Below are 23,455 nucleotides of genomic sequence, written 5' to 3'. Positions count from 1 at the left end.
ACGCATCGCACTGATGGATGAGTCGCAGCGTTAAGTGGCGTTAAATCGGGGAATACGGAGCGGAGAGGCCAGAGTGTTTGCATATAAACAGAGGCACTGCGAGAAAAATGTGCTATTGAATCAATCTTTACATTATTCCGATAAAAATAGCTGAAAAAGATAGTAGTACTTTAACACCTATCCTATGGTTTCATGTTTTTGATGTATATTTTATGGATTATTATTGAGTTTTTCCCGTGTGTAAGCCGACATTTAAACTAATATGTCACGGGAACGGACAGCAGTGGACGGCAAAGTGGAGATGATGGAGAATAGGTTGTAAGCACACTTTCCACCGAGCCACACTTAAATGTGTCAACTGCACGACTCGCAGACATGTTCAAAGTGTCACTGGGCGATTGCGAATTGCGAGTTGTGGGAGTACGGATTGCGGATTGCGGATTGCAGACTGCAGACTGGGCATTGTGGATGCGGACGACCCAGTGGCCAGGTTGGCCAACCGAACGATATGCGCATTATGCCTCAAGGGTCCTTCGGCCTCCACTTGCCGTGCCACACTGTTGTGGCATGGCCATTGCTGTTGTTGCTCCACATCTACTGCCATTGCCACTTCCACTTCCTGCGCACCAACACACTCACTCACACCGTTCATATATAGACACACACGCACACACATATACAGCACGATTTTTAGGGCAGTTTGGTGCACTGCTAAAAAGTAGCAGTGCTTTTATTGCAAAACCAAAAATTAAAGTACTTTGTAAAGATAATATACTTTCAAGAACCACTGATCCAACTGATGAAGGATGCATTCTCTAACTATGTTGCAACATGGGAACTGGAATACATTTTTCCAGTGCATGCCGGCCACATTTTCCCCTTCGCTGGCCGTCCCTTTTTATAGCGAGTTAATTGCATCAGTCACAGGCATCGAAATGCACCGGCAGTGATTGGAGTTATGCTGTTGCATTAAAAATGGAAATTCTGTGCGTCATAATGACATATAAGTACATACATATATGCAAATTGAATAGTCAAATCCGATGCCCGCCGCAGCGTAAAGCTTAAAAATATATGTAGAATGTTAAGTATATAATATAATATATATATATATTTACATAGACCCAAGCCCAGCTGGGAAAACAAACGGGAACAAAGCAAAAATAAAATAGATAGCCAAGCCTATTTTCCGATTTTCACATTCACCACAATTTGGCCAAAGTGTCTTGACCACAATTGGATTTTCCTATCGTATCTGATAACACTTGCAGTTCACTTGAAGGGTAAAAAGTTTAAGATATGTGAAAATCGCTAAAGGCTCAAAAAATAAAGGTACAGTTGTGCGCATGGCGACTAATCAATTTCGAGGGAACGTAGAGCCTGCGTGACTCCTGCATCACTGGACTTTCGTTGGCCATTCTTTTTGATTTTGTTTATTTGCCAGTTTTCCGTATCCATCAGATAGTCCCTGAAAAAGCAAAGAACTTGATGAGTATCTCTCGTAACTGACACCTGCTTAGCAGACTTACCTCTGCTCCTTGAGCAACTGCATCCACTGGAGCTTCAGGTCGGACATCTTGCCCGCCTCTCCGCCGTATTCCTCAGGCAACATGGAGCGGGGGAAGTGGCGATATGGAGTGTCCGCATTCGGCAAATGGAAGTGGATTAGCTTGAACACCTCTCCCTTGATGAACGGCTTGACCACGGCCATCACCTTGTCCACGTACGACGGGCAGTTGAGCACGTGGATCTCCTTGAGCCGAACGGGATGCGCCTCCTGGACGAACTTCATGTAGACACGCAGGGCGCCCAGTGCGGTTTTGGTCAGGTGGCGCAGCGTATAGCCAGCCATGTCGAAAACTGGTATCTCCCCATCCGACAAACGCTCCTCGTTCTCCGTCGCAAATCGACAGTCGGCCACCATGAAGAAGACCTTGGTGGCAGCCGTAAAGTTGAACTGTCCGAAAAGATATACATATATTCCGCTTGAGAAAATATTCGCAGTGGATAATGAATGTGTGATGCCTTAACTACCATACCTTGTCCGCATCGAAGTCGATGAGGCGGTAAAAGAGCAGCTTGTTGTTCTCCGGGGTCAAGCCGGGCAACGGCACCAGATCTCTGCAAGCGAAAATGCCAGGGAAAATGGCAGGTTAACATAATTCTGGCTAACCCATTATATTGTCCGAACCATCCGAACCAAACCGGTTGCCAGCTGCTGCAAGCCAATGCACTCTGTGTACACTGAGCGAAAAAAGGAAAACAAGCGCCAAGTCAACATTGCATGTCTCTGAAGTCACAGCGCTTGCAAGATCTAAGCTAATATCATAAATCGAAAAATGCAAACATTATTTCCAACTTCACAGGAATCTCAGCTAATTAAAAGTTGACCGAACAGCCAGCCACTAAAATCAAAGAGCCGCCCATCAGCGTTTAATGTCTCTATTGAAGCGTTTATCTGGCAATAAGTTTAGTTTATGGCTTTTCCGACGGTACTTATTTTTATAGATTTCCCGATGGTTTTTAGTACAATGTAAGCTTGGTTTAGGAGGGCGAAAAAAAAACCTTGCTTTTGCTTGCAAATTAAAAGGTAATATTTTATTTTTGGTTATCTTCTCAACGAAATTAAACAGGTTTAGCCTCGCAATTACATTTTGTTTTGGTCTCAAATTTATTAGCCCAAGTGGGAGATTTTTTTTAACCTGATTTGGCCATTAACTTGAGAGCACATAAACATTCGCTTTAATCAAATGCATAAGTGAATCGTAATTTTGTGTACTATATATGGCTTATATTAATAATCGGAATTATTTCGTAGTTTAGAACTTGTTAGTTTTCTTTCTTATTTCAATTGTGCAGATGGTCTGGTTCTAACTAACTGATCCTAACTGATTGTATGACCCATATCTTCGTACTTACGCGACTTGCAGTAGCTGCTGGGAACTGGCATCCAACGGATCGCGATCGATGAAGATGTGGGCATGCTTGTTGCGCAGTCCGTAATTGAGTTCCAAGAGTCGCTGGGCGGCGGATAGATCACCCCGCGTCGTGTGCAGAAAGCGGCGCAGAAGCAATCGGGCTGCGGTGGAGGAGGAGCACGGGGAATAGGGATTCAGGTGAGTACAGGCGTGTTCGGAGTACAGGTGCATTCATAAGTCACTGCGATGCGGTGAGATGGTTATGCAACTGCCTGCGGTTCCCATCACTCAGGCAATTGACCCACACACAAAGTTGGCCAGGCCAACGATAATCACACAGTAAGAAATTTATTCACAACCAATTACGATCATTTCGAAATCTTGGGAAATCCTTAAAAACTTTTAATATGCATAAATATTGTATTTTTGTAGGCTTAGTGCACACTCATAAAAAAAAAAATTTTATATATTGCTATATTTGTTACAGGAGTGTAATATCACTTTATATTGCAAAAAAAATACTTTGTCGTTCATATTTCCATTGGATATTCGAAACGATCGCAATTTCTGGCGGTGCCTTTTGTGGGGAATATGGAAACTCGAGTTTATTTTGCGATCCGACCCACTTGGCAATACGAACATATATTTTGCGGCAACTGTGGCTGCGCCTGCAGCCAATCCTGAAGCTCCGAAATCCTTGTGGTCATCAGCTGATCCTCCGCTTTCTCATTTAGGTGGACCATTTCGAAACGTTTACCGTTGTGCCAACAGGGACGAGCTATCGAAACTATCGGACTTCCGCGAGGGAGCGAGAGAGCAGATGGAGCGAGCAAGGAACACTTGAGCGAGACACCGCGTCTGTGCGACGCTAATTCGCGACTGCAACTGATTGGAACATTTTTTTGGCTTTTCGTCGACTCGCTCTGCCACTGGAACACTGCCGCTGCCGCTGCCGACGTCGCTGCCTCTGCCGGCATCGCAAATAATAAGTGCTTGAATAGCAGTGAAAAAGTGGGGGGGGGGGGGGGGACTGAGCACAAAGGGGTTAAGTCTGGCAACGTGCAACATGCGATCAGTTGCCTTTAAGAGTTGCCATCTCGCTTTCCAAGGGATTCGTGGCAGGAAATATCCTGCATGTTCATGTCTTATGGTTATTAATCAAAAACCATTTCACTTATTTCAAAATAAGCAACCATGCTTAAAATTCCGCGTTTTTACTTTCTTTGGATTGGTTTTATCTTTGAGTCAGCAGTCAAATCGATGATCTAGATTCGCTTTCATTAATTTAGTTTTGTTTTAACACACATGCTAATTTAGCTGCACTGAAAAAAAGACAAACGTAATAACATATGTTTTGCATATTTTAGAATATCCCTCGGTTTGTTTTGAACTATTCCAAGTTATGAATATTGAGCACAATATTTTCTTTTTTTAAATCATTTATTTGGCTGTCGTCGCTGCATAACTCCACATTCAGTCGCTATTGGGCAACTTCCATGATTGACTTTACTGCGTCAGAAGGTCGAAAAGCGGCAGGTGTGTTGTTGGCTTCTTTTTCTATGCGTGTGAGTACTGCGTGGGTGCTGTGCGGTTTTTCCGGCTTTTCCACCGCTCGAACCCGGGCCATTGCCATGTTTGGCGGCATTATTTCCCCGCTTTTTTTACACTCGTTTTTTCTTCAGTTTTGCCTTTGTTTTTGTTTGGCTTTTGGCTTTATCGCGACATTGGCAAACAATTTTCGGCAAGGCGAAGTCGCGCTCCACTTGTTATGCTGCTCTGCTCCCGGGCGAACTGGCCAACTGAACTGGCTTGGCTGCGACTCTTTCGACGTGTTTCGCAAGTTAAACCCAGTCCGAACCCAAGCCCATGCCCAAAGCCAAACTATTTACAACCGACCACGCTGAGGCGGCGACCGCAAAGCATGAACATGAATTAAAACAAAACTGTCAACAGAAAACCAAAAAAAAAAAACAAAAAAAAAAATATATATATAAATGAAGCGAAAGCGAATATGGGTACGTTTTTCTTGGTGGCACGAAGAACATCGCACTAAACTCGAATTTAAATGTATTACTATTCACAGTAGAACATCTATTCCAAACTAAACTATATTATAATCATTACATTACATACATTAAGTGCATTAGTAAAACTCAAAACTTTAATAGAAAATAAATATTTTAGATTTTAACTCCAAAACTGAAGATTCTAGAATATTACGCATACGACATATATGCCCCTGTAAATACAGTAACTGCATTTAAGTGCCTTATAGAATGTACTTACAATCAAACAGTTTGTTTTAGGCGTATAGTACGTAATTTAAGATATTTAGAATTCACTTTTAACCCTTAAGGTTACAAGCCAAAATTAATCATACGCCACGTGGGCACAACAAAGTATGTGTGTTAAGCCCAATTTTCCCAGTAAAAAGTAACCATATTTCAAATAGCATATTCAAATTACGGAAGCATGACTGTACCAATTAAATGCAGCTGTAAACTTATTAAGCCGAAAGCAAACGCAGCAAAAACACGCACAAGTTCACTTTTGTGTGTCTTGAAAACAGCTGACTGCCCTTGAAAATGGAACTTTAAAACGCTTTAAAACAATGCCCAACTCAGAGGTTTGGTACAACCAAAAAAAAAAAAAAAAAGTGCTAACTGACAATTTAAAATGGTCAACGTACGATGCGAGGTTCACATACGTGGAGTTGGGAATTATGGTCATGTGAATGGTACGCGACATTCTTGGCGCTTTGCGGCGACCTTAGTTGCAGGTTGGTGCACTGAGAGAAAGATATTCATAGTTTTATATTTAACTAAATACATGCACTTTGTGCGCAAAACTGCTAACTCTATCGTTTTTAGTGTATGAATATTAAAAATTGCGATTGGCCAGAGTGCCAATCACGGCAAAGTGCATTTAGCAATAATGCACTTGCTGTTTGCCAACTTTGTTTGCATCATTTTGCAAATCAATTAGGTAGAATTTTAGCACTGCCTGCTAATTGCGGTCGCAGCATCATCAAAGCCCACAAGTCATGCAAATCGGTTGCATTTCGTGGCAAAGCAAAGAATGATACATGCCTTTTTTCCAGATAAGGCTAAAAGCAAAGCGCCAAAAGCTCCAAACACTCCACTCCACCGGCGATCGGTCGAAAAATAGGGTTTTGCTGGCTTCGCAACTTAGCATAATTGCTACACACTAGTTGAGACCACTTCAATCAAATATTTCTTCATGCATTCTGGCACATCAATCATGAGTCTTCATTTACAACTCCGTTGTCTAAATAATACTATCTAAAGCGATATATTATACTACGTTTGATATTATTTCTTAATCCAAAATGCACATAGTTATAGGTTATTATATTAAGTATAGAAATTTAACTTTAATAAAGCATGTTTAAATTCCAAATAAATTCAATTTGAATTAACGCTTTTCCGTTACGTAACGTAACGTTAAATACGACCTGCGACCACGTCACGTAACGATTGGCACATCGATAGGCGTTGAATGGGACGAGGTGCCATCGCTAGGTGAAAGTGTGACCGTGCGCGTGTGAAGAACACAAACCAATGGAATAAAGTAAAAAATTGTATATTTTAAAGCGGAATAAAATGATCTGTCGCCTGTGTCTGAACGCGCTCGACGAGCAGAGCGCGGTGCTGCTGTTCGACGGCGCCGGCGGAGCCAGTGCGCCCGCACCGGAGGACGAGGACGATGGCAAGGCGATGCCAGAGAGCTACCTGGTCCAACTGATCTCGATTCACTTGTACCTCTGCGTGAGTATCCGCTGATGATTCTTTGGCCCACCGCCTCGCCCTAATGCTACCGCCCATCTGCCGCAGCTCTCCCGCGACGACGCCATCTCCACCTGCATTTGCACCGAGTGCTGCTCGCAACTGGAGAGCTTCCACAACTTCTGGAAGCTGGTGGAGCTGAAGCAGACGACGCTGTGCAGCCAGTTCTTGGCCATCGATTGCGATGTCAACTGGTCGGAGGACGGCAGCGAAACGCAGTTGGATGCGCAGCCGCAGTTTCTGCTGGAGCCGGCGGAGGAGCCCAAGGTGGTGACTCCCACAACGGCGAATAAGTTTCCCTGCATGTTCTGCGAGAAGTCCTTCAAGATGCGCCGCTACCTGGAGGAGCACATAGCCACGCACACCGGCGACCGACCCATTGCCTGTCCCTACTGCGAGATGGCCTTCCGCTGCCGTTCGAATATGTACACCCATGTGAAGAGCAAGCACACCACGCAGTGGCTAAAGGCGCGCGAGGAGCGGGATGCGGCCAAGTCGAATCAGAATCACATGACGCCGGAGGAGCCCGCTCCAGCAGTTTCAGTTCCTGCTCCAGCTCCCGCTCCTGCACCTTCTGCTTCTCCTGGAAACACAGTACATCCCGCTGCTACTGCTACTCCTGCTTCGTCTGCAACACCCACCAACAATCTCGCAGCAGCTCCTCTACCCTCGCCAGCAACTGTCCAACAGCTGCCGCTGTCGGTGATCAAGAGTCAGCCCAGCGAGGCCATGAACCTCACCATAACCAAGACACCGCCATCCGGCAGTCGCGGCTCACGCAATCGCGCCAGTCGCCGGAAGACGCACTCGCCCAAAAAAGTTCAGCACACGGAGGGCAGCGATGTTAGCGACGAGGATTCGCCGCAGAAAAGGCTCAAGGAGAACGAGCTCATACTGGCCAACTACAATGCGGTAGCCGCGGCTGTCGTGGCAGCCGCTTCGCTAACGGGCACTCCGCCCGGACAACCGGATAGCCTGCAGCAGCGTCTGTGCGCGAGCTATTTGCAACAGCAAGAGCAGGAACAACTCTTTGCGGTCATGTCGGCAACGGCGGCTGCAGCGGCGGCCGTGGGAACGAGCAGTGCCACAACGACGACAACTGGAACACTGATGGCACATCCCTACGGGTAAGTCGATTGTTTACTCCAGCAGCAAGCAGCAAGCTTACTAACGAATCTGCCACAGCAACCACACGCCTTCAGAGACGGACAAACGACCGGCGGCTCCGCTGCAGGCTGTCATCCATGCGGCACCCGTTTCGATCATTTGTCCCAACTGCGGTGAGCTTCCTGGCCAGAATCATCGCTGCCTGAGCAAGCCCAAGTACGCATGCGATGTGTGCGGCAAGAGCTTCAAGATGAAGCGATATTTGGAGGTGAGTACTGCACTGCACTGCCTTGTTTCAGTAATCCGCAGCTGCATGGATAACTAATGATGAATGAATTCTTCTGCGGCAGGAGCACTTTGCCACGCACACAGGCGTCAAGCTGCACACCTGCGCCTTCTGTCCCACGGAATTCCGCTCCAAGTCGAACATGTACCACCACACCAAGCGCAAGCACAAAGCGGAGTGGGAGAGATCGCGGGCCACGCGATCGGCGGCCAAGGCTGGCGTCCAGGAGCAGATGCAGCACACCAGCCCGTCACAGGCACAGGCTCAGCCGGGTCCTGCGGCCGCACTCTAGGGTGGCAGCCGGCACCTGGACGCGGTGCATGCGTAGTCTTAGACACTTACAATTACAAATATATATATATATATTTTTTGCATATTAGCCATACCGAATGTACTTATCCGACGTTTCGTGTACTCCACAAAGTCAAGGCGTCCCGTCGCCTGGCACCTATTGTGTATACTCCTCTCGTTCTCTATAATGCCTTAACCAGTTGGATTGGATCTGGTTATAAAGTAAACACATTCATTTCAAAAGAAACTAAAAGTCATGTGCACTTATTGGGCGGGGCTCACTGCTAATTGGTGGCTTCATCGATCCTTTCTACATGGTTTCAAATTGGATGTGGGAAAATCTTAGATCTTACAAGTTTATTTCATTTTAGCAATTTATACAATCTTTACAGTAAAAGTAAAATAATCATGATCATAATGGTTGATTCAATAAATAGGGAATTTGAAACCAGGGATCCACTGGCCACTGGCATAGATTAGCCTGCAGCCGTGCACATCCGTGGTTTGATGGTTTGAACTCCCTATTTATTGCACTGGACATAAGGCAAATATATATCCTTAATGCTGGATGGGATTTAAAAGTATTGCCGAGGCTTTGAATTGCGATGATTGATGCGATGAAATTGAACTGGTATCTTGCTAACCCTAACCCTAACCTATGCCTGGCTGCTAGCTGCCCCACTGAGATTGGTGCTGCTCCACTGGAGTTGGCGGCGGTTGAGCGCGTATCTGTTTCTGTGTCTTAATGCTTAGAGTAAGTGCTCCCGATGCTGATGGAGTCTGGGTCCTACGATCGCTTGCTGCGCGCCTGCGCCTGCAGCAGATCCACCGACGGCACCACGAACACAAACGACAGGCAACCGAATCGCAGCAGGCTGCCGTGAGCCAGCACCGCCGATCCCTCCCAGGCGCCGTCCACCATGGGCACTGGTCCGGCGTTCATGCAGCGGCAGGCGGGCTTAACCATGGGCGCCAATCTGCAGGGGAATAAATCAACATCATTGGGTAAGTTGGGTAGGTAAACTATAGCTACCGTTCTTTGTCGATCTTCTTCGTCTCGAACTGGCGATTAATGTTCCGCCGCTTGTCCAGCATCTCGTCGACGCGCTTCTTCAGCTCCGCATCGTCAGGTCGCATCGGTTTGCCGGCGTGCGTTGTCATCCTGTCGGTCACGTCGCAGGCATACAGCTGCCCATTCACCTCGGTGCCGAACTCCGAGTAGTTGATCAGCTCGTACGACTTGGAGAACTCGTCGTAGAAGATGATGGCGTGCTGCGGCGAAATGCGACAGCAGTAACCAATGGCCGACAGGTCCACGGTCTCCGTTTGCGCCAGCGTCGTCGATGGCGAGTAGTGTCCACCGTAGCCAATGTACAGCGTGCGGTAGCGCATGAAAATCGAATGGTCCAGCCCCAGCGAACTGAACCAGCGGCTGTCCTCGAGCATGTCGCCCAGTGGCGTCATCACCGCACGCGCCTGCACCTTGCACTGCAGCAGCTTGATCTCCAGGCGCGAGGCCAGCTCGTAGGCCTTCTCCGTGTCGCTACGGGCACGCGGCACATAGCTTTCGGCCGCGGCATCTGCTGCTGCAATGGCCGCCGCGGTGGCCAGTGCTGGATGCAGAGCCATTGCGGGATCTTCGTCGGCGGCATTGCCATTCTTTTGCGCCAGAATGGAGGACGTTTCGCTGGTGAAGAGCAGCGAGAAACGGTTCATATCCTCCGGCGCCAGTTGGCCTTGCAGGGCAGCAGTTTCGCCAGCCACATGGCTGCCATCGGCCGCCGTCAGTTGACGCAGGCGACGAGTGGCCGTGCGGTTCTTGTACTGTGTCACAATCTCCGGATGCTCTTCGACCAGCTGCTGCAGACGCTGGTGCGCCAGCTTCTTGATTATATCGACGTCCAGGTGTAAAAGGTCTGCATCGATAATACCCGTCGCTTTCTTGCTGTCCTCCTCGTCCTCCTCGAAGCTAGCCTCCACCTCTGGGCTGGTCTTGGACTCCACCTTGACAACCGACGGCTGTTCGCTGGCCTGCACATCCGATTCTGTATTGGGATTCTCCGAAACCACTTCGCCATTCACTTTATCGGCGGGAGTGTTCGTCTCCGTTCTTTTGTCTTCAGGACTGGGATCGCTGTCGCTATCGCCATCCACGGCCGTCTCCAAGGTGCCAAATTCTCGCTGAATCTCACGGAATTTGGCGTGAGCCGAGCGCAAGGCCTCCAGATCCTTGAGCAGCGATTCGGTGACCGACTCACGGGATATCTCCTCGACTTCGGTGGGCAGGTTATTGCGCCGCTTCACCCGATCGTAGCGCAGCGTTTGGCGCATGGAGGGCAGCAGCGGCGGCGGATGATCGTAGTGGTAGCGCACAATGGCTGGCACCTCGATGTGGGCGCGGGCACGGAGATTTCTCTTGATGCGGAAGGGCGGATTGCGCGTGTTGACGCGCCGGAAGAACTCAAGCTTGACGTTTTCATGGTCAAGTGGCTGGTGGAAGCGATTCCAGAGGCGCACACGCTCCGTGGCCGAAATGCTATTGGTCATATTGGCATCCTGTGAACAGACATCCTCATTAGAACCCAAGCAGACCTCCATGTGCGTTGGCTGACTTACGATAAAATTCTCGGCATGATTGGGGCACATCCACAATCCAGCTGGCAGTGCCGTCAGTGGCGGATCCAGGCAATCCTGGTGAAAGTAGAGTGGACAGTAGTCGCAGGAGATGAGCGGCGCCCGTTTGCAGGAGCGCGTGCAGTAGAAGCAGGTTTTGGCGGGCAGCGGCACCAGTCCCTGGGCGTCCAGCTCGAAGGGCTTGGAGTTGCGGCGCTGATTGCCGGCGCATCTGCGATTACCGCCATTCCCGCTCGGCGGATGCGGCTGTACGGGTTGCACCTTGCCATTGCCCGGGAACTGGGTGTGCAGCTCGAGCTCCGGCGGCAGCGAGAACTGCTGCGGATTCATCATGGTGGCCGCCCTGATGACATCGTCCAGCGGCGTTGGCTTCTTGTTGGGATCGAGGGCGCGCTGTATGGCCAGCGGCATTTTGGCCAGCAGCTTCTCGGTGCTATTGCGTTCGCTGTTGCTGCGCTTGCGGAGGTTGCGGATCTTCAGCGGTATGGACTCCAGATCGCCAGACGATGGAGTGTTCGCCCGTGAGCCACTGCCCGCCGAGGGCACACGCTCCACGGAACTGGCCTTGGAGGATGCCGGCGGCTGGGAGAGCTTGCTCATGCGGCAGCTGTGGCACAGCCACTGGCCACTGGGTATGTCCTCCTCGCTCAACGGTGGATCACTGCGGCGAACGCACGGAATCAGCACTGGGCATCTATATGGGCGTGTATATACTCACTGGCATTGCAGGTGGAAGCTGGAGGGGCATCGATCGCAGCACAGCAGATTGCCGCCCTCCTCGCAGGCGTCGCAATAGTCATGGTTGTGGCCCCTGCCCGGGCGCCTGTAGTACGGATGCTTCGTGTTGGTGGACCGCTGCATCATCTTCTCGTCCTCGTTGGGCGGCGGGCGGATGAGCTGCTTGATTTGCTGCGCGAAGTAGTAAAGTAAGATTAAATGTGGGATATGGAGACAGTTGTGAATGCGTTAATGTGGCAGCTCTAGAGTAGCCACCGCTGATTGGAATTGTAGCGCCGGGCAGTGGACACACTGGGGCTCTGAATGGCGTCCCGGCGGCACACTCACCTCCATGATGCTCAGCGAGGCGTTCGGGTCCTGGTCCAATTTAGACATCTTTTTCGCTCGCTCCTCTTATCCGGTGTACACAATCAATCTCGGAGCGACTTCACTTGGCGACGGAGGCGGGCGCAGTGTCGGCTGTCTAGAGCTGCGCATCCGACGAGCGGATGGCCACACTGCGCGCCCATCGATAGGCGATCAACGGAAATTCAGTGCAGACAGCATTTCACTCCAAATCTAATTACTTGCGATTAATAAAGTTTATATTTGGTATGCATTCGTAACCGAAAACTATCCAAGCAAACAAATAGTTAAAAATGAAACAACCTAAATAAAAAAAACCTATTGACACCTATATGTTTACATCTTTCACAACACTAGCTAGCGCACTCGCTGTTTTGGCCAAAATTCCGCTAAAAGAGCATCACAGCTGGCGGACGACGCAATTCGTCAGTTGATTTTACCAAACAATAGCACAAAATAGTGCAATGTTTTCGATATTTGGCAAACGCAAGCCCGCGGAAACGCCCACAGATGACCAGCCCATTCAGGGACCGGCTGAGGCAACACGTCCAGGCACGAGCGGCGATGATTTCGTGTTCATAGAGCGCAAACCAGGACCGGATGCTCCTCATCCGGGCGTTCCGACCGGCTCCATGTATCCACCCATGCCGCCAGCGGGCTATCTGCCCTATCCGCCGATGCCAGGACCGCGCAGCGATCAAGTGAAGCAGCCCGGCGCCCAAGGACCCGTCAACTACTTGCAGGACATTCCCTTCGAGCTGGCACCCGGATTGGCCACCAAGGATCGCTACACCAGCACCCAGATGCAGGTGGACAGCATACTGGCGCTACTAACACGCCAGCTGTCCGTGGACGAGCTGGCCGAGGAGTACACCTTCGCCCTGGAGCGATCCGTGCAGAACGAGTGTTACTAGCTTTAGTCCACAGATCCACTGGTTACTATACATGCATACATTACACTACATATAATAAAACGTTGCTTATTTAATTGTAAACCACATATGCAGTGCTATTTTGCTTGTTTAGTGGAGTGAGTCATTGGAATTCCATACAATTTGTGTTTATTTCTTGAAAATCAAAACCATATAGATGTAGAACCTTTCTGACTATCAAGTAGTCCTTTGGTTTTACCTCGCTCGCATTTCAACTGGGACTGCTCATAAGCTGATCCACTGTCGCAGCGTGTATACATAAAATTGTTAGTGCTCCTGTTTACCAAATTTTTCGTACAAAAACGATTTCGAAACATTATTTTGTGTTTATAAGTTAACAAGTTCTCAGCTAAATTTCCAATACGTACAAATTTGCCGAGCCGTTCCGTTTCGTTTCGTTTAGTTTAGTTTCGTGTAGTAATCCTCAGCCATGGCCAGCTCCAATGTCTCGGACTGGGATGAGCCGTTGCCCACGTCGACGGAATCGCTGCCGGAGGAGGAGGATCCGGATGTGTGCGCAGAGGAGAACGTAAAGAAGCGGCGGGAGGAGGAACTGGACAAGCTGGAGTTGTATGTGAAACGCATGGCCTACCAGCCGACACTGCCGCCCAAGGTGAAGCCCTACGACGTGGCCCTGTCCAAGCCCAAGATGCACACGCTCATCGACAACTACGAGCAGTTCAAGGACGTATACGATCCGAAGCTGCGTGCCAAGCGGATCAAGCGCATGCTGGGCAAATACAATGCCATTACCACGGAGTAAGTGCAGCGCTTGCATCAGTTGCCAACGCGAACTCATCACCATCTCATTCAAATACAGACAACTGGAGCAGATCCTCAAGAGCAACAAGACCAAGGAGCGAAAGAAGGAGGATTTCCTGAAGCGCAAGCAGGAACTGTACTACAACATGCTGACCAAGCTGGAGCGCCAGTGCCGCACCCAGTACCTGAACGTGCTCATCAAGAAGTTCGCCAAGTTCATTTCCCATCTGGCCACAACGATGCGCATTCCGCCGCAGCTGGTGGACCCGTATGCGCGCATGCAGCGCGGCATCTTCTGCAACATCCTGCTGGCCATCGGTGTGCAGCCCACCTCGCAGTCGGCCATCTACTACACCAGCCAGGATGCCATCGAGTACGACGTGTGCCATCGCCTCGCGCACGCGCTGCTCAGTTTGATCATCAAGGCGCTGGACTCGGCAGCCACCAGGAATCCCAACGAGCTGGCCAAGCCAGCGGACATGGACTTCGAGATGGACAATCATATCAAGCGTCGGCTCATGTGCGCCGCCGAGAAGAAGCTGGTGTACGAGCGCCGTCGCAAGAAGCCCCAGCCGCAGGGCCTTGGAGCCTTCGAGAAGTGCACCCGCTATGACTGCGACTAGGACGGCTCCTTCAGTGTATTCGTGTTAACATTTGGCTACTATTTATTCGCATAACAAGTATTGCTCACATGGTCACCTGGTTGTGTTGGTCTTGGTTTTGGTGGCGGGTGTCGTCTGCTCCTTCAGCTGGATGCACAGCCAGTTGGCGGGCACCTCGAAGCTGTCCGTGGGATGCGGCGTGTACTGCGCGCAGTAGGGCACATGCCAGGTGCCCGCCACTTGGTGGGCACACAGCCGATGGCGAACGGGCTCCTTGACTATAATCTGACCCGTTTGCGTTTGGGTGACCAGCGAGAACTGGTGCTCCTGCTGCCAGCGGCGGAAGATGGGCTTCAGCTCGGTGCCCAGATGGAAGGCGTGACTGCGCATCAGGTCGCGGGAGAAGAAGTCCGTCTCCTGGCCGCTGCGCAGCGTGGCATACAGCAGGAAGGGATCGTCGTGCGACCTACATACAAGCAAACGAAAGAACGAGTTAGTATACCTATCCCTTTCCAATTCGAGATGGATTCACTTACAGATTGCTGGTCAAGAAGAGGCTGGCATTGCTGTGCACATAGTGCATGGCCTGCTTGGACCAGTTGCGCATGTGCTCGCGTCCCAGGACGAGGACACGCTTGTCCTGTTCCCGGAAATGACGCACCACCGTGGCCACCAGCTTGGCCATCTGCTGGGGCGTCTTCTTGGTGCCCGTGGAGTAGGCCACATTGAGGCCATCGATCACACAGTCGTATGGCGCCGTCTTCTCCACAAACTTCTTGAACCTGGCCACCTCCTCGGGCGTGGAGCGCTGGAAGACGTCGCGTCGTATGAGCACGCGCTCCAGAAAACATTCGCTTAGCTGCCGGAACTCCTCATCGCTGATGGCCACCGGCTGGAGGTGCTGCTGGCAGGACTGGCACTTGCCCAGAGCTCCCAAATGGGTGGTCCTGGTGTGCAGCAGTTGGGGCACCTGGCTGGACAGCTCCTGCAATCGTATCGCCACCCGCTGGCTGACTAGAATCTCATGGCGTTCGAGGAACTGCAGCAAACGGCTAAGCTGGGCAGGAAGTTGGGCCGTTTCGTTGGCCAGGCGATTGAGCAGCGCCAGATAGACCTCGCATTTGGGCGGCTTGCGTGCCGTGGCCATCTCCTCCAGCAGACGCCAGGCCAACTCCTGCTCCGGCGACGCCACACTGAAGGCCTTCTCCGCCAGCGCGGAGTAGGCGGCCACGCTGGGCGTACTGGTGACCTTCATCATCTCGAGCAGCGGCAGGCCGCGCTGCCAATCATCGCCGCTGGTGGCCACCAGTCCATGGATCACATTCTCGCAGCTGCTGGCGTCCAGAGTTTCGTGCTCCGCCTGCAGTGATCGGCAGATCTGCAGTATCTCCGACTGTTCCGCCTCGCTGAGCGGTCGCTCGTGGTAGGCGGCATTGTAGACCCTCAGCAGGCGACCCAGCGTCGCTGCATTCGGCTTGGAGCCCCTGTTCCTCAGGAACTCCACATAGTTCTTGGCCAGCGCCAGCTGGTTGGGTGCACTGCACACGCCCAGGATGACGGCGTCCACATTGTGCCCGTTGATGTGCTTGTACCCGTCCACGAGCGACTGCCGCACCTCCGTCCACTCCGCGCCACTCAGCTCCTGGCGACGCTCGAAGAGATCGCTGCGCAGCTGCTCCAGCCGATCGGGCGGCAGGCTGCCCGGCTGCGGTCGGCGCTTGTGCTGGCTAGCCAGCCAGCGCGGATGGGCGTGCCCACCGATCGGCAGGAGATTTCGTAGCAGGCGTAAGTTATACATAAGTTTAAGTTAAATTAAAATTAAAATTATCCTCGTATAACACAATAGTTCCAATAAGAATTATGCCGGCTGGCGGTGTGGCCAGTCACACGCTGCACTTAGCCAGGGCACACACCGCGTTTGGTATATGCCAATGGAAATATACCGAAGTATGTGTACATTTATTGCGTGCCACGTTACGGGCACACTGCATTGCGACAAAAGTTGCAACTCACTATTTTTTCCGCATTTAATTTATTTTAAGCGTTGCACAGCCGAAAGTACAGCGTAAATCCTCGAGCAAGATGACCGTGACCGCCACACCGCTGCCCGACAATCTGCGGGTGAAAGCCTTATCCGAGTACCGAAAGAAGTTGCTGGAGCACAAGGAAATCGAGGGACGCCTCAAAGAAAGTGCGTCCATCCGCTGATCTCCGCCAGCAAATGCTTATTAACCTGGCTATTTTCAGAGCGCGAGGAGATCAAGGAGCTGACCAAGTTGTACGACAAGTCGGAGAACGATCTAAAGGCCCTGCAGAGCGTGGGACAGATCGTTGGCGAGGTGCTGAAGCAGCTGACCGAGGATAAATGTGAGAACTCTCCCATACTCTGTCTAAGATTGCCTCTATTCTAACTACTTTCTTGCCCTACACAGTCATTGTGAAGGCCACAAATGGACCGCGCTACGTGGTCGGCTGCCGCCGACAGCTGGACAAAGCCAAGCTGAAGTCCGGAACTCGTGTGGCCCTCGACATGACCACACTGACCATTATGCGCTACTTGCCGCGCGAGGTGGACCCACTGGTGTACAATATGTCGCACGAGGATCCCGGCGATGTCACCTACTCGGCCATCGGCGGCCTCACCGACCAAATTCGCGAGCTGCGCGAGGTGATCGAGCTGCCCCTGCTGAATCCGGAGCTCTTCCTGCGCGTCGGCATCACTCCGCCGAAGGGTTGTCTGTTGTACGGACCCCCTGGCACCGGCAAGACCCTGCTGGCCCGTGCAGTGGCCTCCCAGCTGGACGCCAACTTCCTCAAGGTCGTGTCCTCGGCGATTGTGGACAAGTATATTGGCGAGAGTGCGCGTCTCATTCGCGAGATGTTCAACTATGCCCGCGACCATCAGCCCTGCATCATTTTCATGGACGAGATCGACGCCATCGGTGGTCGGCGCTTCTCCGAGGGCACCTCTGCCGATCGCGAGATCCAGCGCACCCTGATGGAGCTGCTCAACCAGATGGACGGCTTCGATTCGCTCGGCCAGGTCAAGATGATCATGGCCACCAATCGACCGGACACCCTCGATCCTGCCCTGCTGCGTCCGGGACGCTTGGACAGGAAGATCGAGATTCCGCTGCCCAACGAGCAGGCTAGGTAAGCTACTTTCCCACTTTGGCTCTTATCTTTGATGTCTTCTTGGTGAAATATGAATAGGGATTTCTCAGATTAGATACTTAGTCATACTGATGGTAAAACTCCAACTCCTTTTAGGTTGGAAATCCTCAAGATTCATGCCCTGAAGATCGCCAAGCACGGCGAAATCGACTACGAGGCCATTGTCAAGCTGTCGGACAACTTCAATGGCGCTGATCTGCGCAATGTCTGCACGGAGGCGGGTCTCTTTGCCATTCGGTAAGTGCTGAATTTCCTCCTGCTTGATAAGCGCCCTAAAATGAAACTATTCTTGCAACTTCAGTGCCGAGCGGGAGTACGTCATCCAGGAGGACTTCATGAAGGCGGTGCGCAAGGTGTCGGACAACAAGAAGCTGGAGAGCAAGCTGGACTACAAGCCCGTCTAGGAGCCAGTGCTCGCCACCGCCCCCCGTAGAGATAACCATTCACCATTTACACACATATACAGATATATATATATTATGCCCACAACGGGCCTGTCACACAAAGTCCGTTGCTTCTTCTCCATATGCTAATTAAATGCTATGTAAAGATTAGGTTCATGTAATTTCCTTTGGGTTCGTGGGCGCCCGGGGATTAGCCGCACTTCTGCTGCTGCTGCTCCTCGATGCGCCGCTTCTTGCGCTCCAAATAGTCGCTGACGTTGTCGAAGCGCTTCTTAAACCAAACGGACAAGTCCTCGGGAATGAATGGCGGTGCGCCCTCCTCGTTGGCGCCCAGTCCGTCTAGCACCATCTTCAGCCAGCCCTCGGGCACGCCGCTGCTCGCCGGCTGGCCAGTTGCGATGTCGTAGACGCGCAGGCTTAAGCGTTCGTTCTCTGCGCCGGTGATGTAGATCCGGTCGCTGGTTAAAGTAAAGTTGCTAATGCTCCACGAGCCCGCCTCGGCGCACACCAGTTGTGTGGCCGTCACGCTCCAGGTGTCATCGGAGCTGCGCTCCAGGCGATACAATCCCAGGGCGTCCACGTGCTCGTAGAAGAGCACCGCCGCCTGGAAGACTTTCTCCGGCTCCAGCTGGCGCACCAATAAACGAACCGCCGGTGCCGGTAGCTCGTGCTGCAGCAGCTCTTTGCCCTGGATGTAGTTCCACACGCGCAGCGTCTTGTCCCCCGAAGCGGAGGCGATGTGCTGCTCCGTGAGCAGTGCCAGGCCCGAGACGAACTCCCTGTGGCCCAGGCAATAGCTGTGGATGTCAAAGGTGGCGGGATAGTTGGTCACGCGTATCTTATCATCCCGATCGCAGGTGATGATGTGCTGCTGGTCCTCCGACCACAGGATGTCGTACACCACGCTCAAGTGGCCCAACAGCAGACGCGGCGGAGCCTCCACCTCAACGCAGTCGTACTGATAGCAATCGCCAGTCTTGTCCGTGACCAGAACGGAGCTGCTGTCGCTGCAGAAGCGCAGGGCACTGGACGCCCGGGACAGTGGGCGGGTGGAGAGCAGGCGGGCGTTCTCCGGCCGTGAACGATAGAGCAGGAGAGCCTTCTGTGCCCCACTGGTGGTCACGGCCAGCAGCTGTCCGTCTGGCGAGTAGGCCACATTCTGCACTGATGTGCTAGTGGCACATCCCAAACCGGAGGCGGTGGCGCTGTCAGAGGTTCCGCCCTCCTCCGGCTGCTTGGCAAGCTGTTGCTCCTTGCCAACCGGTGCCTGGCCAGCGGATGTGGCTGTGGATGCGGCTGCTGGACACGATTCCTGCGACTGGGATGCATGGCCTTTTAGGCCAAGGTCGGGCGGCAGCTCGATCTCCTTGAATATCTGCAGGTCGTTGGGGTTCACGAAGAGCACCCTGCGGCCATGGCCGAGCACGATTTCGGGTTCCGCGAACGAAATTGTTGTGCACATTTTTGCGACTCGATTCGATAGCCACCGATAGGTTTGCACAACTACTGACTACTGATATCGGCGAGCGATAAGCTCTGCTCACCAGGGCTGCACGCTGCGGTATGACCAGTTGCTGAATTCGTTCGAATGCAGTGTGACCCTGTTGCTGCCAACGACAGTAGGACCGTATTGTTGGCTGGAAAATAATGCCCGTGAAATTGGTTAAATAGAGGGGATTATACGGATATATAGCGAGCACATCCAATTCATCCATTACCCCGTGTTCGTGTGTGTTTATGCTGTGCGTGTGCGTTTGTGTGAGTGTGTGTGCAGCACCAAACCGGCGAATCCCATGCGAGTGAACGAGTGGGCAGAAGGAAGCGCTGCGAAAAACTTAACATCACTTATATAGTCCATTCGATTGCGGGACTTGGATTTGGGCCATGAAGAGCGTGCTGATGGTGGCCGAGAAGCCCTCGCTGGCGGCCTCGCTGGCGGGAATTCTCTCGAACGGACGCTGCACGGCCAAGCGGGGTAAGTGCCAGTAGATCAACACAAACTCCCAAACTCAGCAAGCAACCGGAACTGTATGTAATCCTCTCCAGGCACCGGCAACGGCTGCTCAACGCACGAGTGGACGGGCAACTTTCGGAACGAGGGCAGCGTCCACTTCCGGATGACGTCCGTGTGCGGTCATGTCATGTCGCTGGACTTCAACAAAAAGTACAACTGCTGGGACAAGGTCGATCCCATTCAGCTCTTCGGCTGTGCCACCGAAAAGAAGGAAACGAATCCCAAGCAGAACATGCGCAAATTTCTGGCCAACGAGGCGCGCGGCTGTGACTATCTGGTGCTCTGGCTGGATTGCGACAAGGAGGGCGAGAACATCTGCTTCGAGGTGATGGACGCCGTGAAGCAAGTCATCAACAATGTGTACAGCGATCAGGTGACATACCGTGCCCACTTCTCGGCCATCACGGAGAAGGACATCAAGAAAGCCATGGAGACGTTGGGGCATCCCAACGAGAACGAAGCCAAGTCGGTGGACGCCCGGCAGGAATTGGACCTGCGCATTGGCTGCGCCTTTACCCGCTTTCAAACGAAGTTCTTTCAGGATCGCTACGGCGACCTGGACTCCTCGCTGATCTCCTACGGTCCCTGCCAGACGCCCACGCTTGGTTTCTGCGTGAAGCGTCACGACGACATTCAGACCTTTAAGCCGGAGAGCTTCTGGCATCTGCAGCTCCTCGCCGGCCAGCCGGAAGTCACGCTGGAATGGGCGCGCGGTCGGGTCTTCAAGAAGGACATTGCCATCATGCTGCTGAATCGCGTCAAGGAGCACAAGAAGGCCACGTAAGACCTAATCATGGCTGCTGTCACTACGACTAGTCTATAAATAAGCATGCTTTCGTCACTTTTCCGTTTGTTTATACCCACTTTTTGGTCACTCGAAAGATAGCCGACTCTTTTTTTTTCCCCCATTACGCCATTCTTTCCAAATCTGGTGACTACATCATCTATGTATCTGCCAGAGAAGCAATCATGCCGAATTAGCATAATTTCTTGTTGTGTTCATAACGAATGCAAACAAACAAAATGCTGCTGATCCCTAGAATATTAAGAAAGCTCACCAAGAATGGATTCTCCTTTCAGTGTGGAGAGCGTGGCCAGCAAGGAGGCCTTCAAGAGCAAACCACAGGCACTGAACACCGTCGAACTGATGCGTATCTGCAGCTCCGGGCTGGGCATCGGACCGTTCCAGGCGATGCAGATAGCTGAGCGCCTGTACACGCAGGGCTACATCAGCTATCCGCGAACGGAGACCAATCAGTATCCGACTAACTTCGATCTGCCGGCCGTGCTGCACGTGCTGAAGCCATCGGCGGACTTCGGCGAGGAGGCGAGATCCATTCTGGGCGACATTCAGACGCCGCGAAAGGGCAAGGATGCCGGCGACCATCCACCCATCACGCCAATGAAACTGGGCAACCGCAGTGACTTCGATCGCGACACCTGGCGTGTCTACGAGTTCATCTGCCGGCACTTCATGGGCACGGTGTCGAGGGATCTCAAGTACCGCGTGACGACGGCCAAGCTGCGCGTTGGCATGGAGACATTCAGTTGCACGGCCAGTGTGCTGATCGATGCCGGTTTCACCAAGGTGATGACGTGGTCGGCCTTCGGCAAGGACGAACCGCAGCCGCCGTTCGTTCAGGGCACTGAGGTGGCCATCAACGATGTGCGACTTATCGAAAGCCAGACGGGGCCGCCGGATTATCTCACCGAATCGGAGCTGATCACACTGATGGAGGAGCACGGCATCGGGACGGATGCCTCCATACCGGTGCACATCAACAACATCTGCCAGCGCAACTATGTGCACATTGAGAACGGTCGCAAGCTGATGCCAACGACGCTGGGCATTGTGCTGGTGCACGGCTATCAGAAGATCGATCCGGAACTGGTGCTGCCCACCATGCGAACGGAGGTGGAGCGCATGCTGACGCTGATTGCCCAGGGATCGGCTAACTTTCAGGACGTGCTGCGACACGCCATCAAGATTTTCAAGCTGAAGTTTATGTACTTTGTGAAGAACATCGACAACATGGACGCACTCTTCGAGGTCTCCTTCTCGCCGCTGGCCGAGTCGGGCAAGGCGCACTCGCGCTGCGGCAAGTGTAGGCGCTACATGAAGTACATACAGGTGGGTCCATCTGCCTGCCAGTCACCGTTCAACTTGTAATGCTAACGTTTAATTACAGACCAAACCGGCGAGATTGCACTGCTCTCATTGCGATGAGACCTACGCCCTGCCCATTGGCAATGTGAAGGTGTATCGCGAGTTCAAGTGCCCGCTGGATGACTTCGATCTGCTGGTCTTCTCCACTGGCGTCAAGGGGCGATCGTATCCGTTCTGCCCGTACTGTTACAACCATCCGCCGTTCAGCGACATGCCCCACTTGGGGGGCTGCAACACCTGCACGAACGCCAACTGCCCGCACTCGCTGAACACGCTGGGCATCTCCAGCTGCGTGGAGTGCCCCACCGGCGTCCTGGTGCTCGACTGTACGCTGGCGCCCACCTGGAAGCTGGGCTGCAATCGCTGCGACGTGATCATCAACTGCTTCAAGGGAGCCACCAAGATCACGGTGGAAGGTGCGTTGCTACCCCCCCAATATGTCATTTGTGTGACGATTATAAATACAATTGATTATATTTTGCAGAGGCCAAGTGCCAGGAGTGTGGCGCCCAGCAGGTGAACGTGGTCTACAAGTCGGACAAGAGCAAGTTCAAGGACGGCAGCGAGGAGAAGAGCGGCTGCATCTTCTGCTCCGCCGACTTCTCCCACTTGGTCGAGAAGCATCGGGCGGTAGCATCCAGACCAGTTCGCAGTGGCGGCGGCTTCCGTGGCGGCAAGGCTGGTCGTGGCGGTGGCGGAGTGGGCGGGCCGGCTGTTGGCCCCGGAGGATTGGTTACGGCTGGCGGTGGACCTAATGCTGGGGGCGGGGTGCGTGGCGGTCGGGTGCCCAAGGATAAGATGGGCCAACTGGCGTCGTATTTCGTTTGAGGACACTGAATTGCATTTAGAAGAACAATAACTAAACAAAAACCCAATAAAAACAAAATTGTATAAAGAAAATTTCCATTTGTTTTTGTCGTCAAGGGGCTTTGAAAATAAATAAACATTAAGGTAGCATTTTTTTTTCAATTCCATAATTATAAAACATTTCTTATATTTGTATCCATAAATACATTAATTTATTTACTAATATAAAGCAAACTTAATGAAATCTCGTGTAATTTGGAACTATTCTATAGTAAAAAGCTCCCGATTCCAAATAAATATTCAATTTATAATAGGAAAAACTTTATTTTGTTTAGTTTTAAGATTTTTTAAAGTATAAATATTAAAGAAAATTTTGTGCATATGTATGAACTATACATAAATAAATAAAAACTGAGTAGATACATTTGATTTTCTTTGTAACCTTACATTCACTGGTCGGAAAATTGC

At 51.7% G+C, this 23,455-nt stretch overlaps 9 protein-coding genes across 9 annotated transcripts; 5 read left to right on the top strand and 4 right to left on the bottom strand.

Moving 5' to 3' along the window:
• Window positions 1-1,077: 1,077 nt before the first annotated feature.
• LOC6740691 (alpha-tocopherol transfer protein) lies at window positions 1,078-3,830 on the bottom strand. The gene is made up of 5 exons (XM_016171538.3): window positions 3,559-3,830; window positions 2,920-3,079; window positions 2,040-2,121; window positions 1,530-1,957; window positions 1,078-1,468 (listed from the first exon to the last, which is right to left on the bottom strand). Exons 1-5 carry the CDS (start codon window positions 3,659-3,661, stop codon window positions 1,354-1,356), a joined length of 888 nt encoding a protein of 295 aa, XP_016038290.1. The 5' UTR covers window positions 3,662-3,830; the 3' UTR covers window positions 1,078-1,353.
• Window positions 3,831-6,441: 2,611 nt separating this feature from the next.
• LOC27208830 (zinc finger protein 236) lies at window positions 6,442-8,655 on the top strand. Its single transcript, XM_016184386.3, has 4 exons — window positions 6,442-6,706; window positions 6,773-7,851; window positions 7,910-8,099; window positions 8,182-8,655. Exons 1-4 carry the CDS (start codon window positions 6,542-6,544, stop codon window positions 8,407-8,409), a joined length of 1,662 nt encoding a protein of 553 aa, XP_016038289.1. The 5' UTR covers window positions 6,442-6,541; the 3' UTR covers window positions 8,410-8,655.
• Window positions 8,656-8,750: 95 nt separating this feature from the next.
• LOC6740309 (PHD finger protein 12) lies at window positions 8,751-12,291 on the bottom strand. Its single transcript, XM_039298111.2, has 5 exons — window positions 12,108-12,291; window positions 11,761-11,951; window positions 11,025-11,703; window positions 9,442-10,964; window positions 8,751-9,385 (listed from the first exon to the last, which is right to left on the bottom strand). The coding sequence occupies exons 1-5, from the start codon at window positions 12,153-12,155 to the stop codon at window positions 9,196-9,198; spliced, it is 2,631 nt and encodes an 876-aa protein (XP_039154045.1). The 5' UTR covers window positions 12,156-12,291; the 3' UTR covers window positions 8,751-9,195.
• Window positions 12,292-12,482: 191 nt separating this feature from the next.
• Window positions 12,483-13,125, top strand: LOC6725276. Its single transcript, XM_016172910.3, has one exon. The coding sequence runs from the start codon at window positions 12,590-12,592 to the stop codon at window positions 13,037-13,039; it is 450 nt and encodes a 149-aa protein (XP_016038287.1). The 5' UTR covers window positions 12,483-12,589; the 3' UTR covers window positions 13,040-13,125.
• A 152-nt stretch (window positions 13,126-13,277) lies between these two features.
• On the top strand, window positions 13,278-14,517 carry LOC6725275. The gene is made up of 2 exons (XM_002106261.4): window positions 13,278-13,816; window positions 13,878-14,517. Exons 1-2 carry the CDS (start codon window positions 13,488-13,490, stop codon window positions 14,440-14,442), a joined length of 894 nt encoding a protein of 297 aa, XP_002106297.1. The 5' UTR covers window positions 13,278-13,487; the 3' UTR covers window positions 14,443-14,517.
• Window positions 14,461-16,320, bottom strand: LOC6725274 (mitochondrial ribonuclease P catalytic subunit). Its single transcript, XM_039298113.2, has 2 exons — window positions 14,958-16,320; window positions 14,461-14,887 (listed from the first exon to the last, which is right to left on the bottom strand). Exons 1-2 carry the CDS (start codon window positions 16,217-16,219, stop codon window positions 14,515-14,517), a joined length of 1,635 nt encoding a protein of 544 aa, XP_039154047.1. The 5' UTR covers window positions 16,220-16,320; the 3' UTR covers window positions 14,461-14,514.
• Window positions 16,321-16,374: 54 nt separating this feature from the next.
• LOC27208963 (26S proteasome regulatory subunit 10B) lies at window positions 16,375-18,149 on the top strand. Its single transcript, XM_016184494.2, has 5 exons — window positions 16,375-16,612; window positions 16,669-16,788; window positions 16,854-17,574; window positions 17,692-17,832; window positions 17,897-18,149. The coding sequence occupies exons 1-5, from the start codon at window positions 16,504-16,506 to the stop codon at window positions 17,997-17,999; spliced, it is 1,194 nt and encodes a 397-aa protein (XP_016038285.1). The 5' UTR covers window positions 16,375-16,503; the 3' UTR covers window positions 18,000-18,149.
• On the bottom strand, window positions 18,045-19,568 carry LOC6725273 (tRNA (guanine-N(7)-)-methyltransferase non-catalytic subunit wuho). Its single transcript, XM_016173511.3, has one exon. It carries the CDS (start codon window positions 19,459-19,461, stop codon window positions 18,190-18,192), a length of 1,272 nt encoding a protein of 423 aa, XP_016038284.1. The 5' UTR covers window positions 19,462-19,568; the 3' UTR covers window positions 18,045-18,189.
• Window positions 19,569-19,629: 61 nt separating this feature from the next.
• Window positions 19,630-23,080, top strand: LOC6725272 (DNA topoisomerase 3-beta). Its single transcript, XM_016172911.3, has 5 exons — window positions 19,630-19,974; window positions 20,046-20,793; window positions 21,094-22,144; window positions 22,203-22,596; window positions 22,665-23,080. The coding sequence occupies exons 1-5, from the start codon at window positions 19,884-19,886 to the stop codon at window positions 23,006-23,008; spliced, it is 2,628 nt and encodes an 875-aa protein (XP_016038283.1). The 5' UTR covers window positions 19,630-19,883; the 3' UTR covers window positions 23,009-23,080.
• The last annotated feature ends 375 nt before the right edge of the window (window positions 23,081-23,455 follow it).

This window comes from Drosophila simulans, chromosome X, assembly GCF_016746395.2.
Source record: "Drosophila simulans strain w501 chromosome X, Prin_Dsim_3.1, whole genome shotgun sequence".
Lineage (NCBI taxonomy): Eukaryota > Metazoa > Arthropoda > Insecta > Diptera > Drosophilidae > Drosophila > Drosophila simulans.
The sequence above is the reverse complement of the archived record's forward strand: the minus strand, read 5'-3'. Positions and strand labels throughout refer to the sequence as shown.

Excerpts from the sequence above, each read along its gene's own strand:
- LOC6740691 (XM_016171538.3), bottom strand. The coding sequence starts at position 3,661 with ATGGTCCACCTAAATGAGAAAGCGGAGGATCAGCTGATGACCACAAGG. Across the intron at positions 1,958-2,039 it reads TCGACTTCGATGCGGACAAG|TTCAACTTTACGGCTGCCAC; the intron begins GTATGGTAGTTA and ends CTTTTCGGACAG. Across the intron at positions 1,469-1,529 it reads CAGTTGCTCAAGGAGCAGAG|GGACTATCTGATGGATACGG; the intron begins GTAAGTCTGCTA and ends TTGCTTTTTCAG.
- LOC27208830 (XM_016184386.3), top strand. The coding sequence starts at position 6,542 with ATGATCTGTCGCCTGTGTCTGAACGCGCTCGACGAGCAGAGCGCGGTG. Across the intron at positions 6,707-6,772 it reads CGATTCACTTGTACCTCTGC|CTCTCCCGCGACGACGCCAT; the intron begins GTGAGTATCCGC and ends CATCTGCCGCAG. Across the intron at positions 8,100-8,181 it reads AGATGAAGCGATATTTGGAG|GAGCACTTTGCCACGCACAC; the intron begins GTGAGTACTGCA and ends CTTCTGCGGCAG.
- LOC6740309 (XM_039298111.2), bottom strand. The coding sequence starts at position 12,155 with ATGTCTAAATTGGACCAGGACCCGAACGCCTCGCTGAGCATCATGGAG. Across the intron at positions 11,952-12,107 it reads CCTCGCTGAGCATCATGGAG|CAAATCAAGCAGCTCATCCG; the intron begins GTGAGTGTGCCG and ends TACTTCGCGCAG. Across the intron at positions 10,965-11,024 it reads ATCATGCCGAGAATTTTATC|GATGCCAATATGACCAATAG; the intron begins GTAAGTCAGCCA and ends GTCTGTTCACAG.
- LOC6725276 (XM_016172910.3), top strand. The coding sequence starts at position 12,590 with ATGTTTTCGATATTTGGCAAACGCAAGCCCGCGGAAACGCCCACAGAT.
- LOC6725275 (XM_002106261.4), top strand. The coding sequence starts at position 13,488 with ATGGCCAGCTCCAATGTCTCGGACTGGGATGAGCCGTTGCCCACGTCG. Across the intron at positions 13,817-13,877 it reads TACAATGCCATTACCACGGA|ACAACTGGAGCAGATCCTCA; the intron begins GTAAGTGCAGCG and ends ATTCAAATACAG.
- LOC6725274 (XM_039298113.2), bottom strand. The coding sequence starts at position 16,219 with ATGTATAACTTACGCCTGCTACGAAATCTCCTGCCGATCGGTGGGCAC. Across the intron at positions 14,888-14,957 it reads CTCTTCTTGACCAGCAATCT|GTCGCACGACGATCCCTTCC; the intron begins GTAAGTGAATCC and ends GCTTGTATGTAG.
- LOC27208963 (XM_016184494.2), top strand. The coding sequence starts at position 16,504 with ATGACCGTGACCGCCACACCGCTGCCCGACAATCTGCGGGTGAAAGCC. Across the intron at positions 16,613-16,668 it reads CGAGGGACGCCTCAAAGAAA|AGCGCGAGGAGATCAAGGAG; the intron begins GTGCGTCCATCC and ends GGCTATTTTCAG. Across the intron at positions 17,833-17,896 it reads GCGGGTCTCTTTGCCATTCG|TGCCGAGCGGGAGTACGTCA; the intron begins GTAAGTGCTGAA and ends TTGCAACTTCAG.
- LOC6725273 (XM_016173511.3), bottom strand. The coding sequence starts at position 19,461 with ATGTGCACAACAATTTCGTTCGCGGAACCCGAAATCGTGCTCGGCCAT.
- LOC6725272 (XM_016172911.3), top strand. The coding sequence starts at position 19,884 with ATGAAGAGCGTGCTGATGGTGGCCGAGAAGCCCTCGCTGGCGGCCTCG. Across the intron at positions 20,794-21,093 it reads AAGGAGCACAAGAAGGCCAC|TGTGGAGAGCGTGGCCAGCA; the intron begins GTAAGACCTAAT and ends TTCTCCTTTCAG. Across the intron at positions 22,145-22,202 it reads GCTACATGAAGTACATACAG|ACCAAACCGGCGAGATTGCA; the intron begins GTGGGTCCATCT and ends GTTTAATTACAG.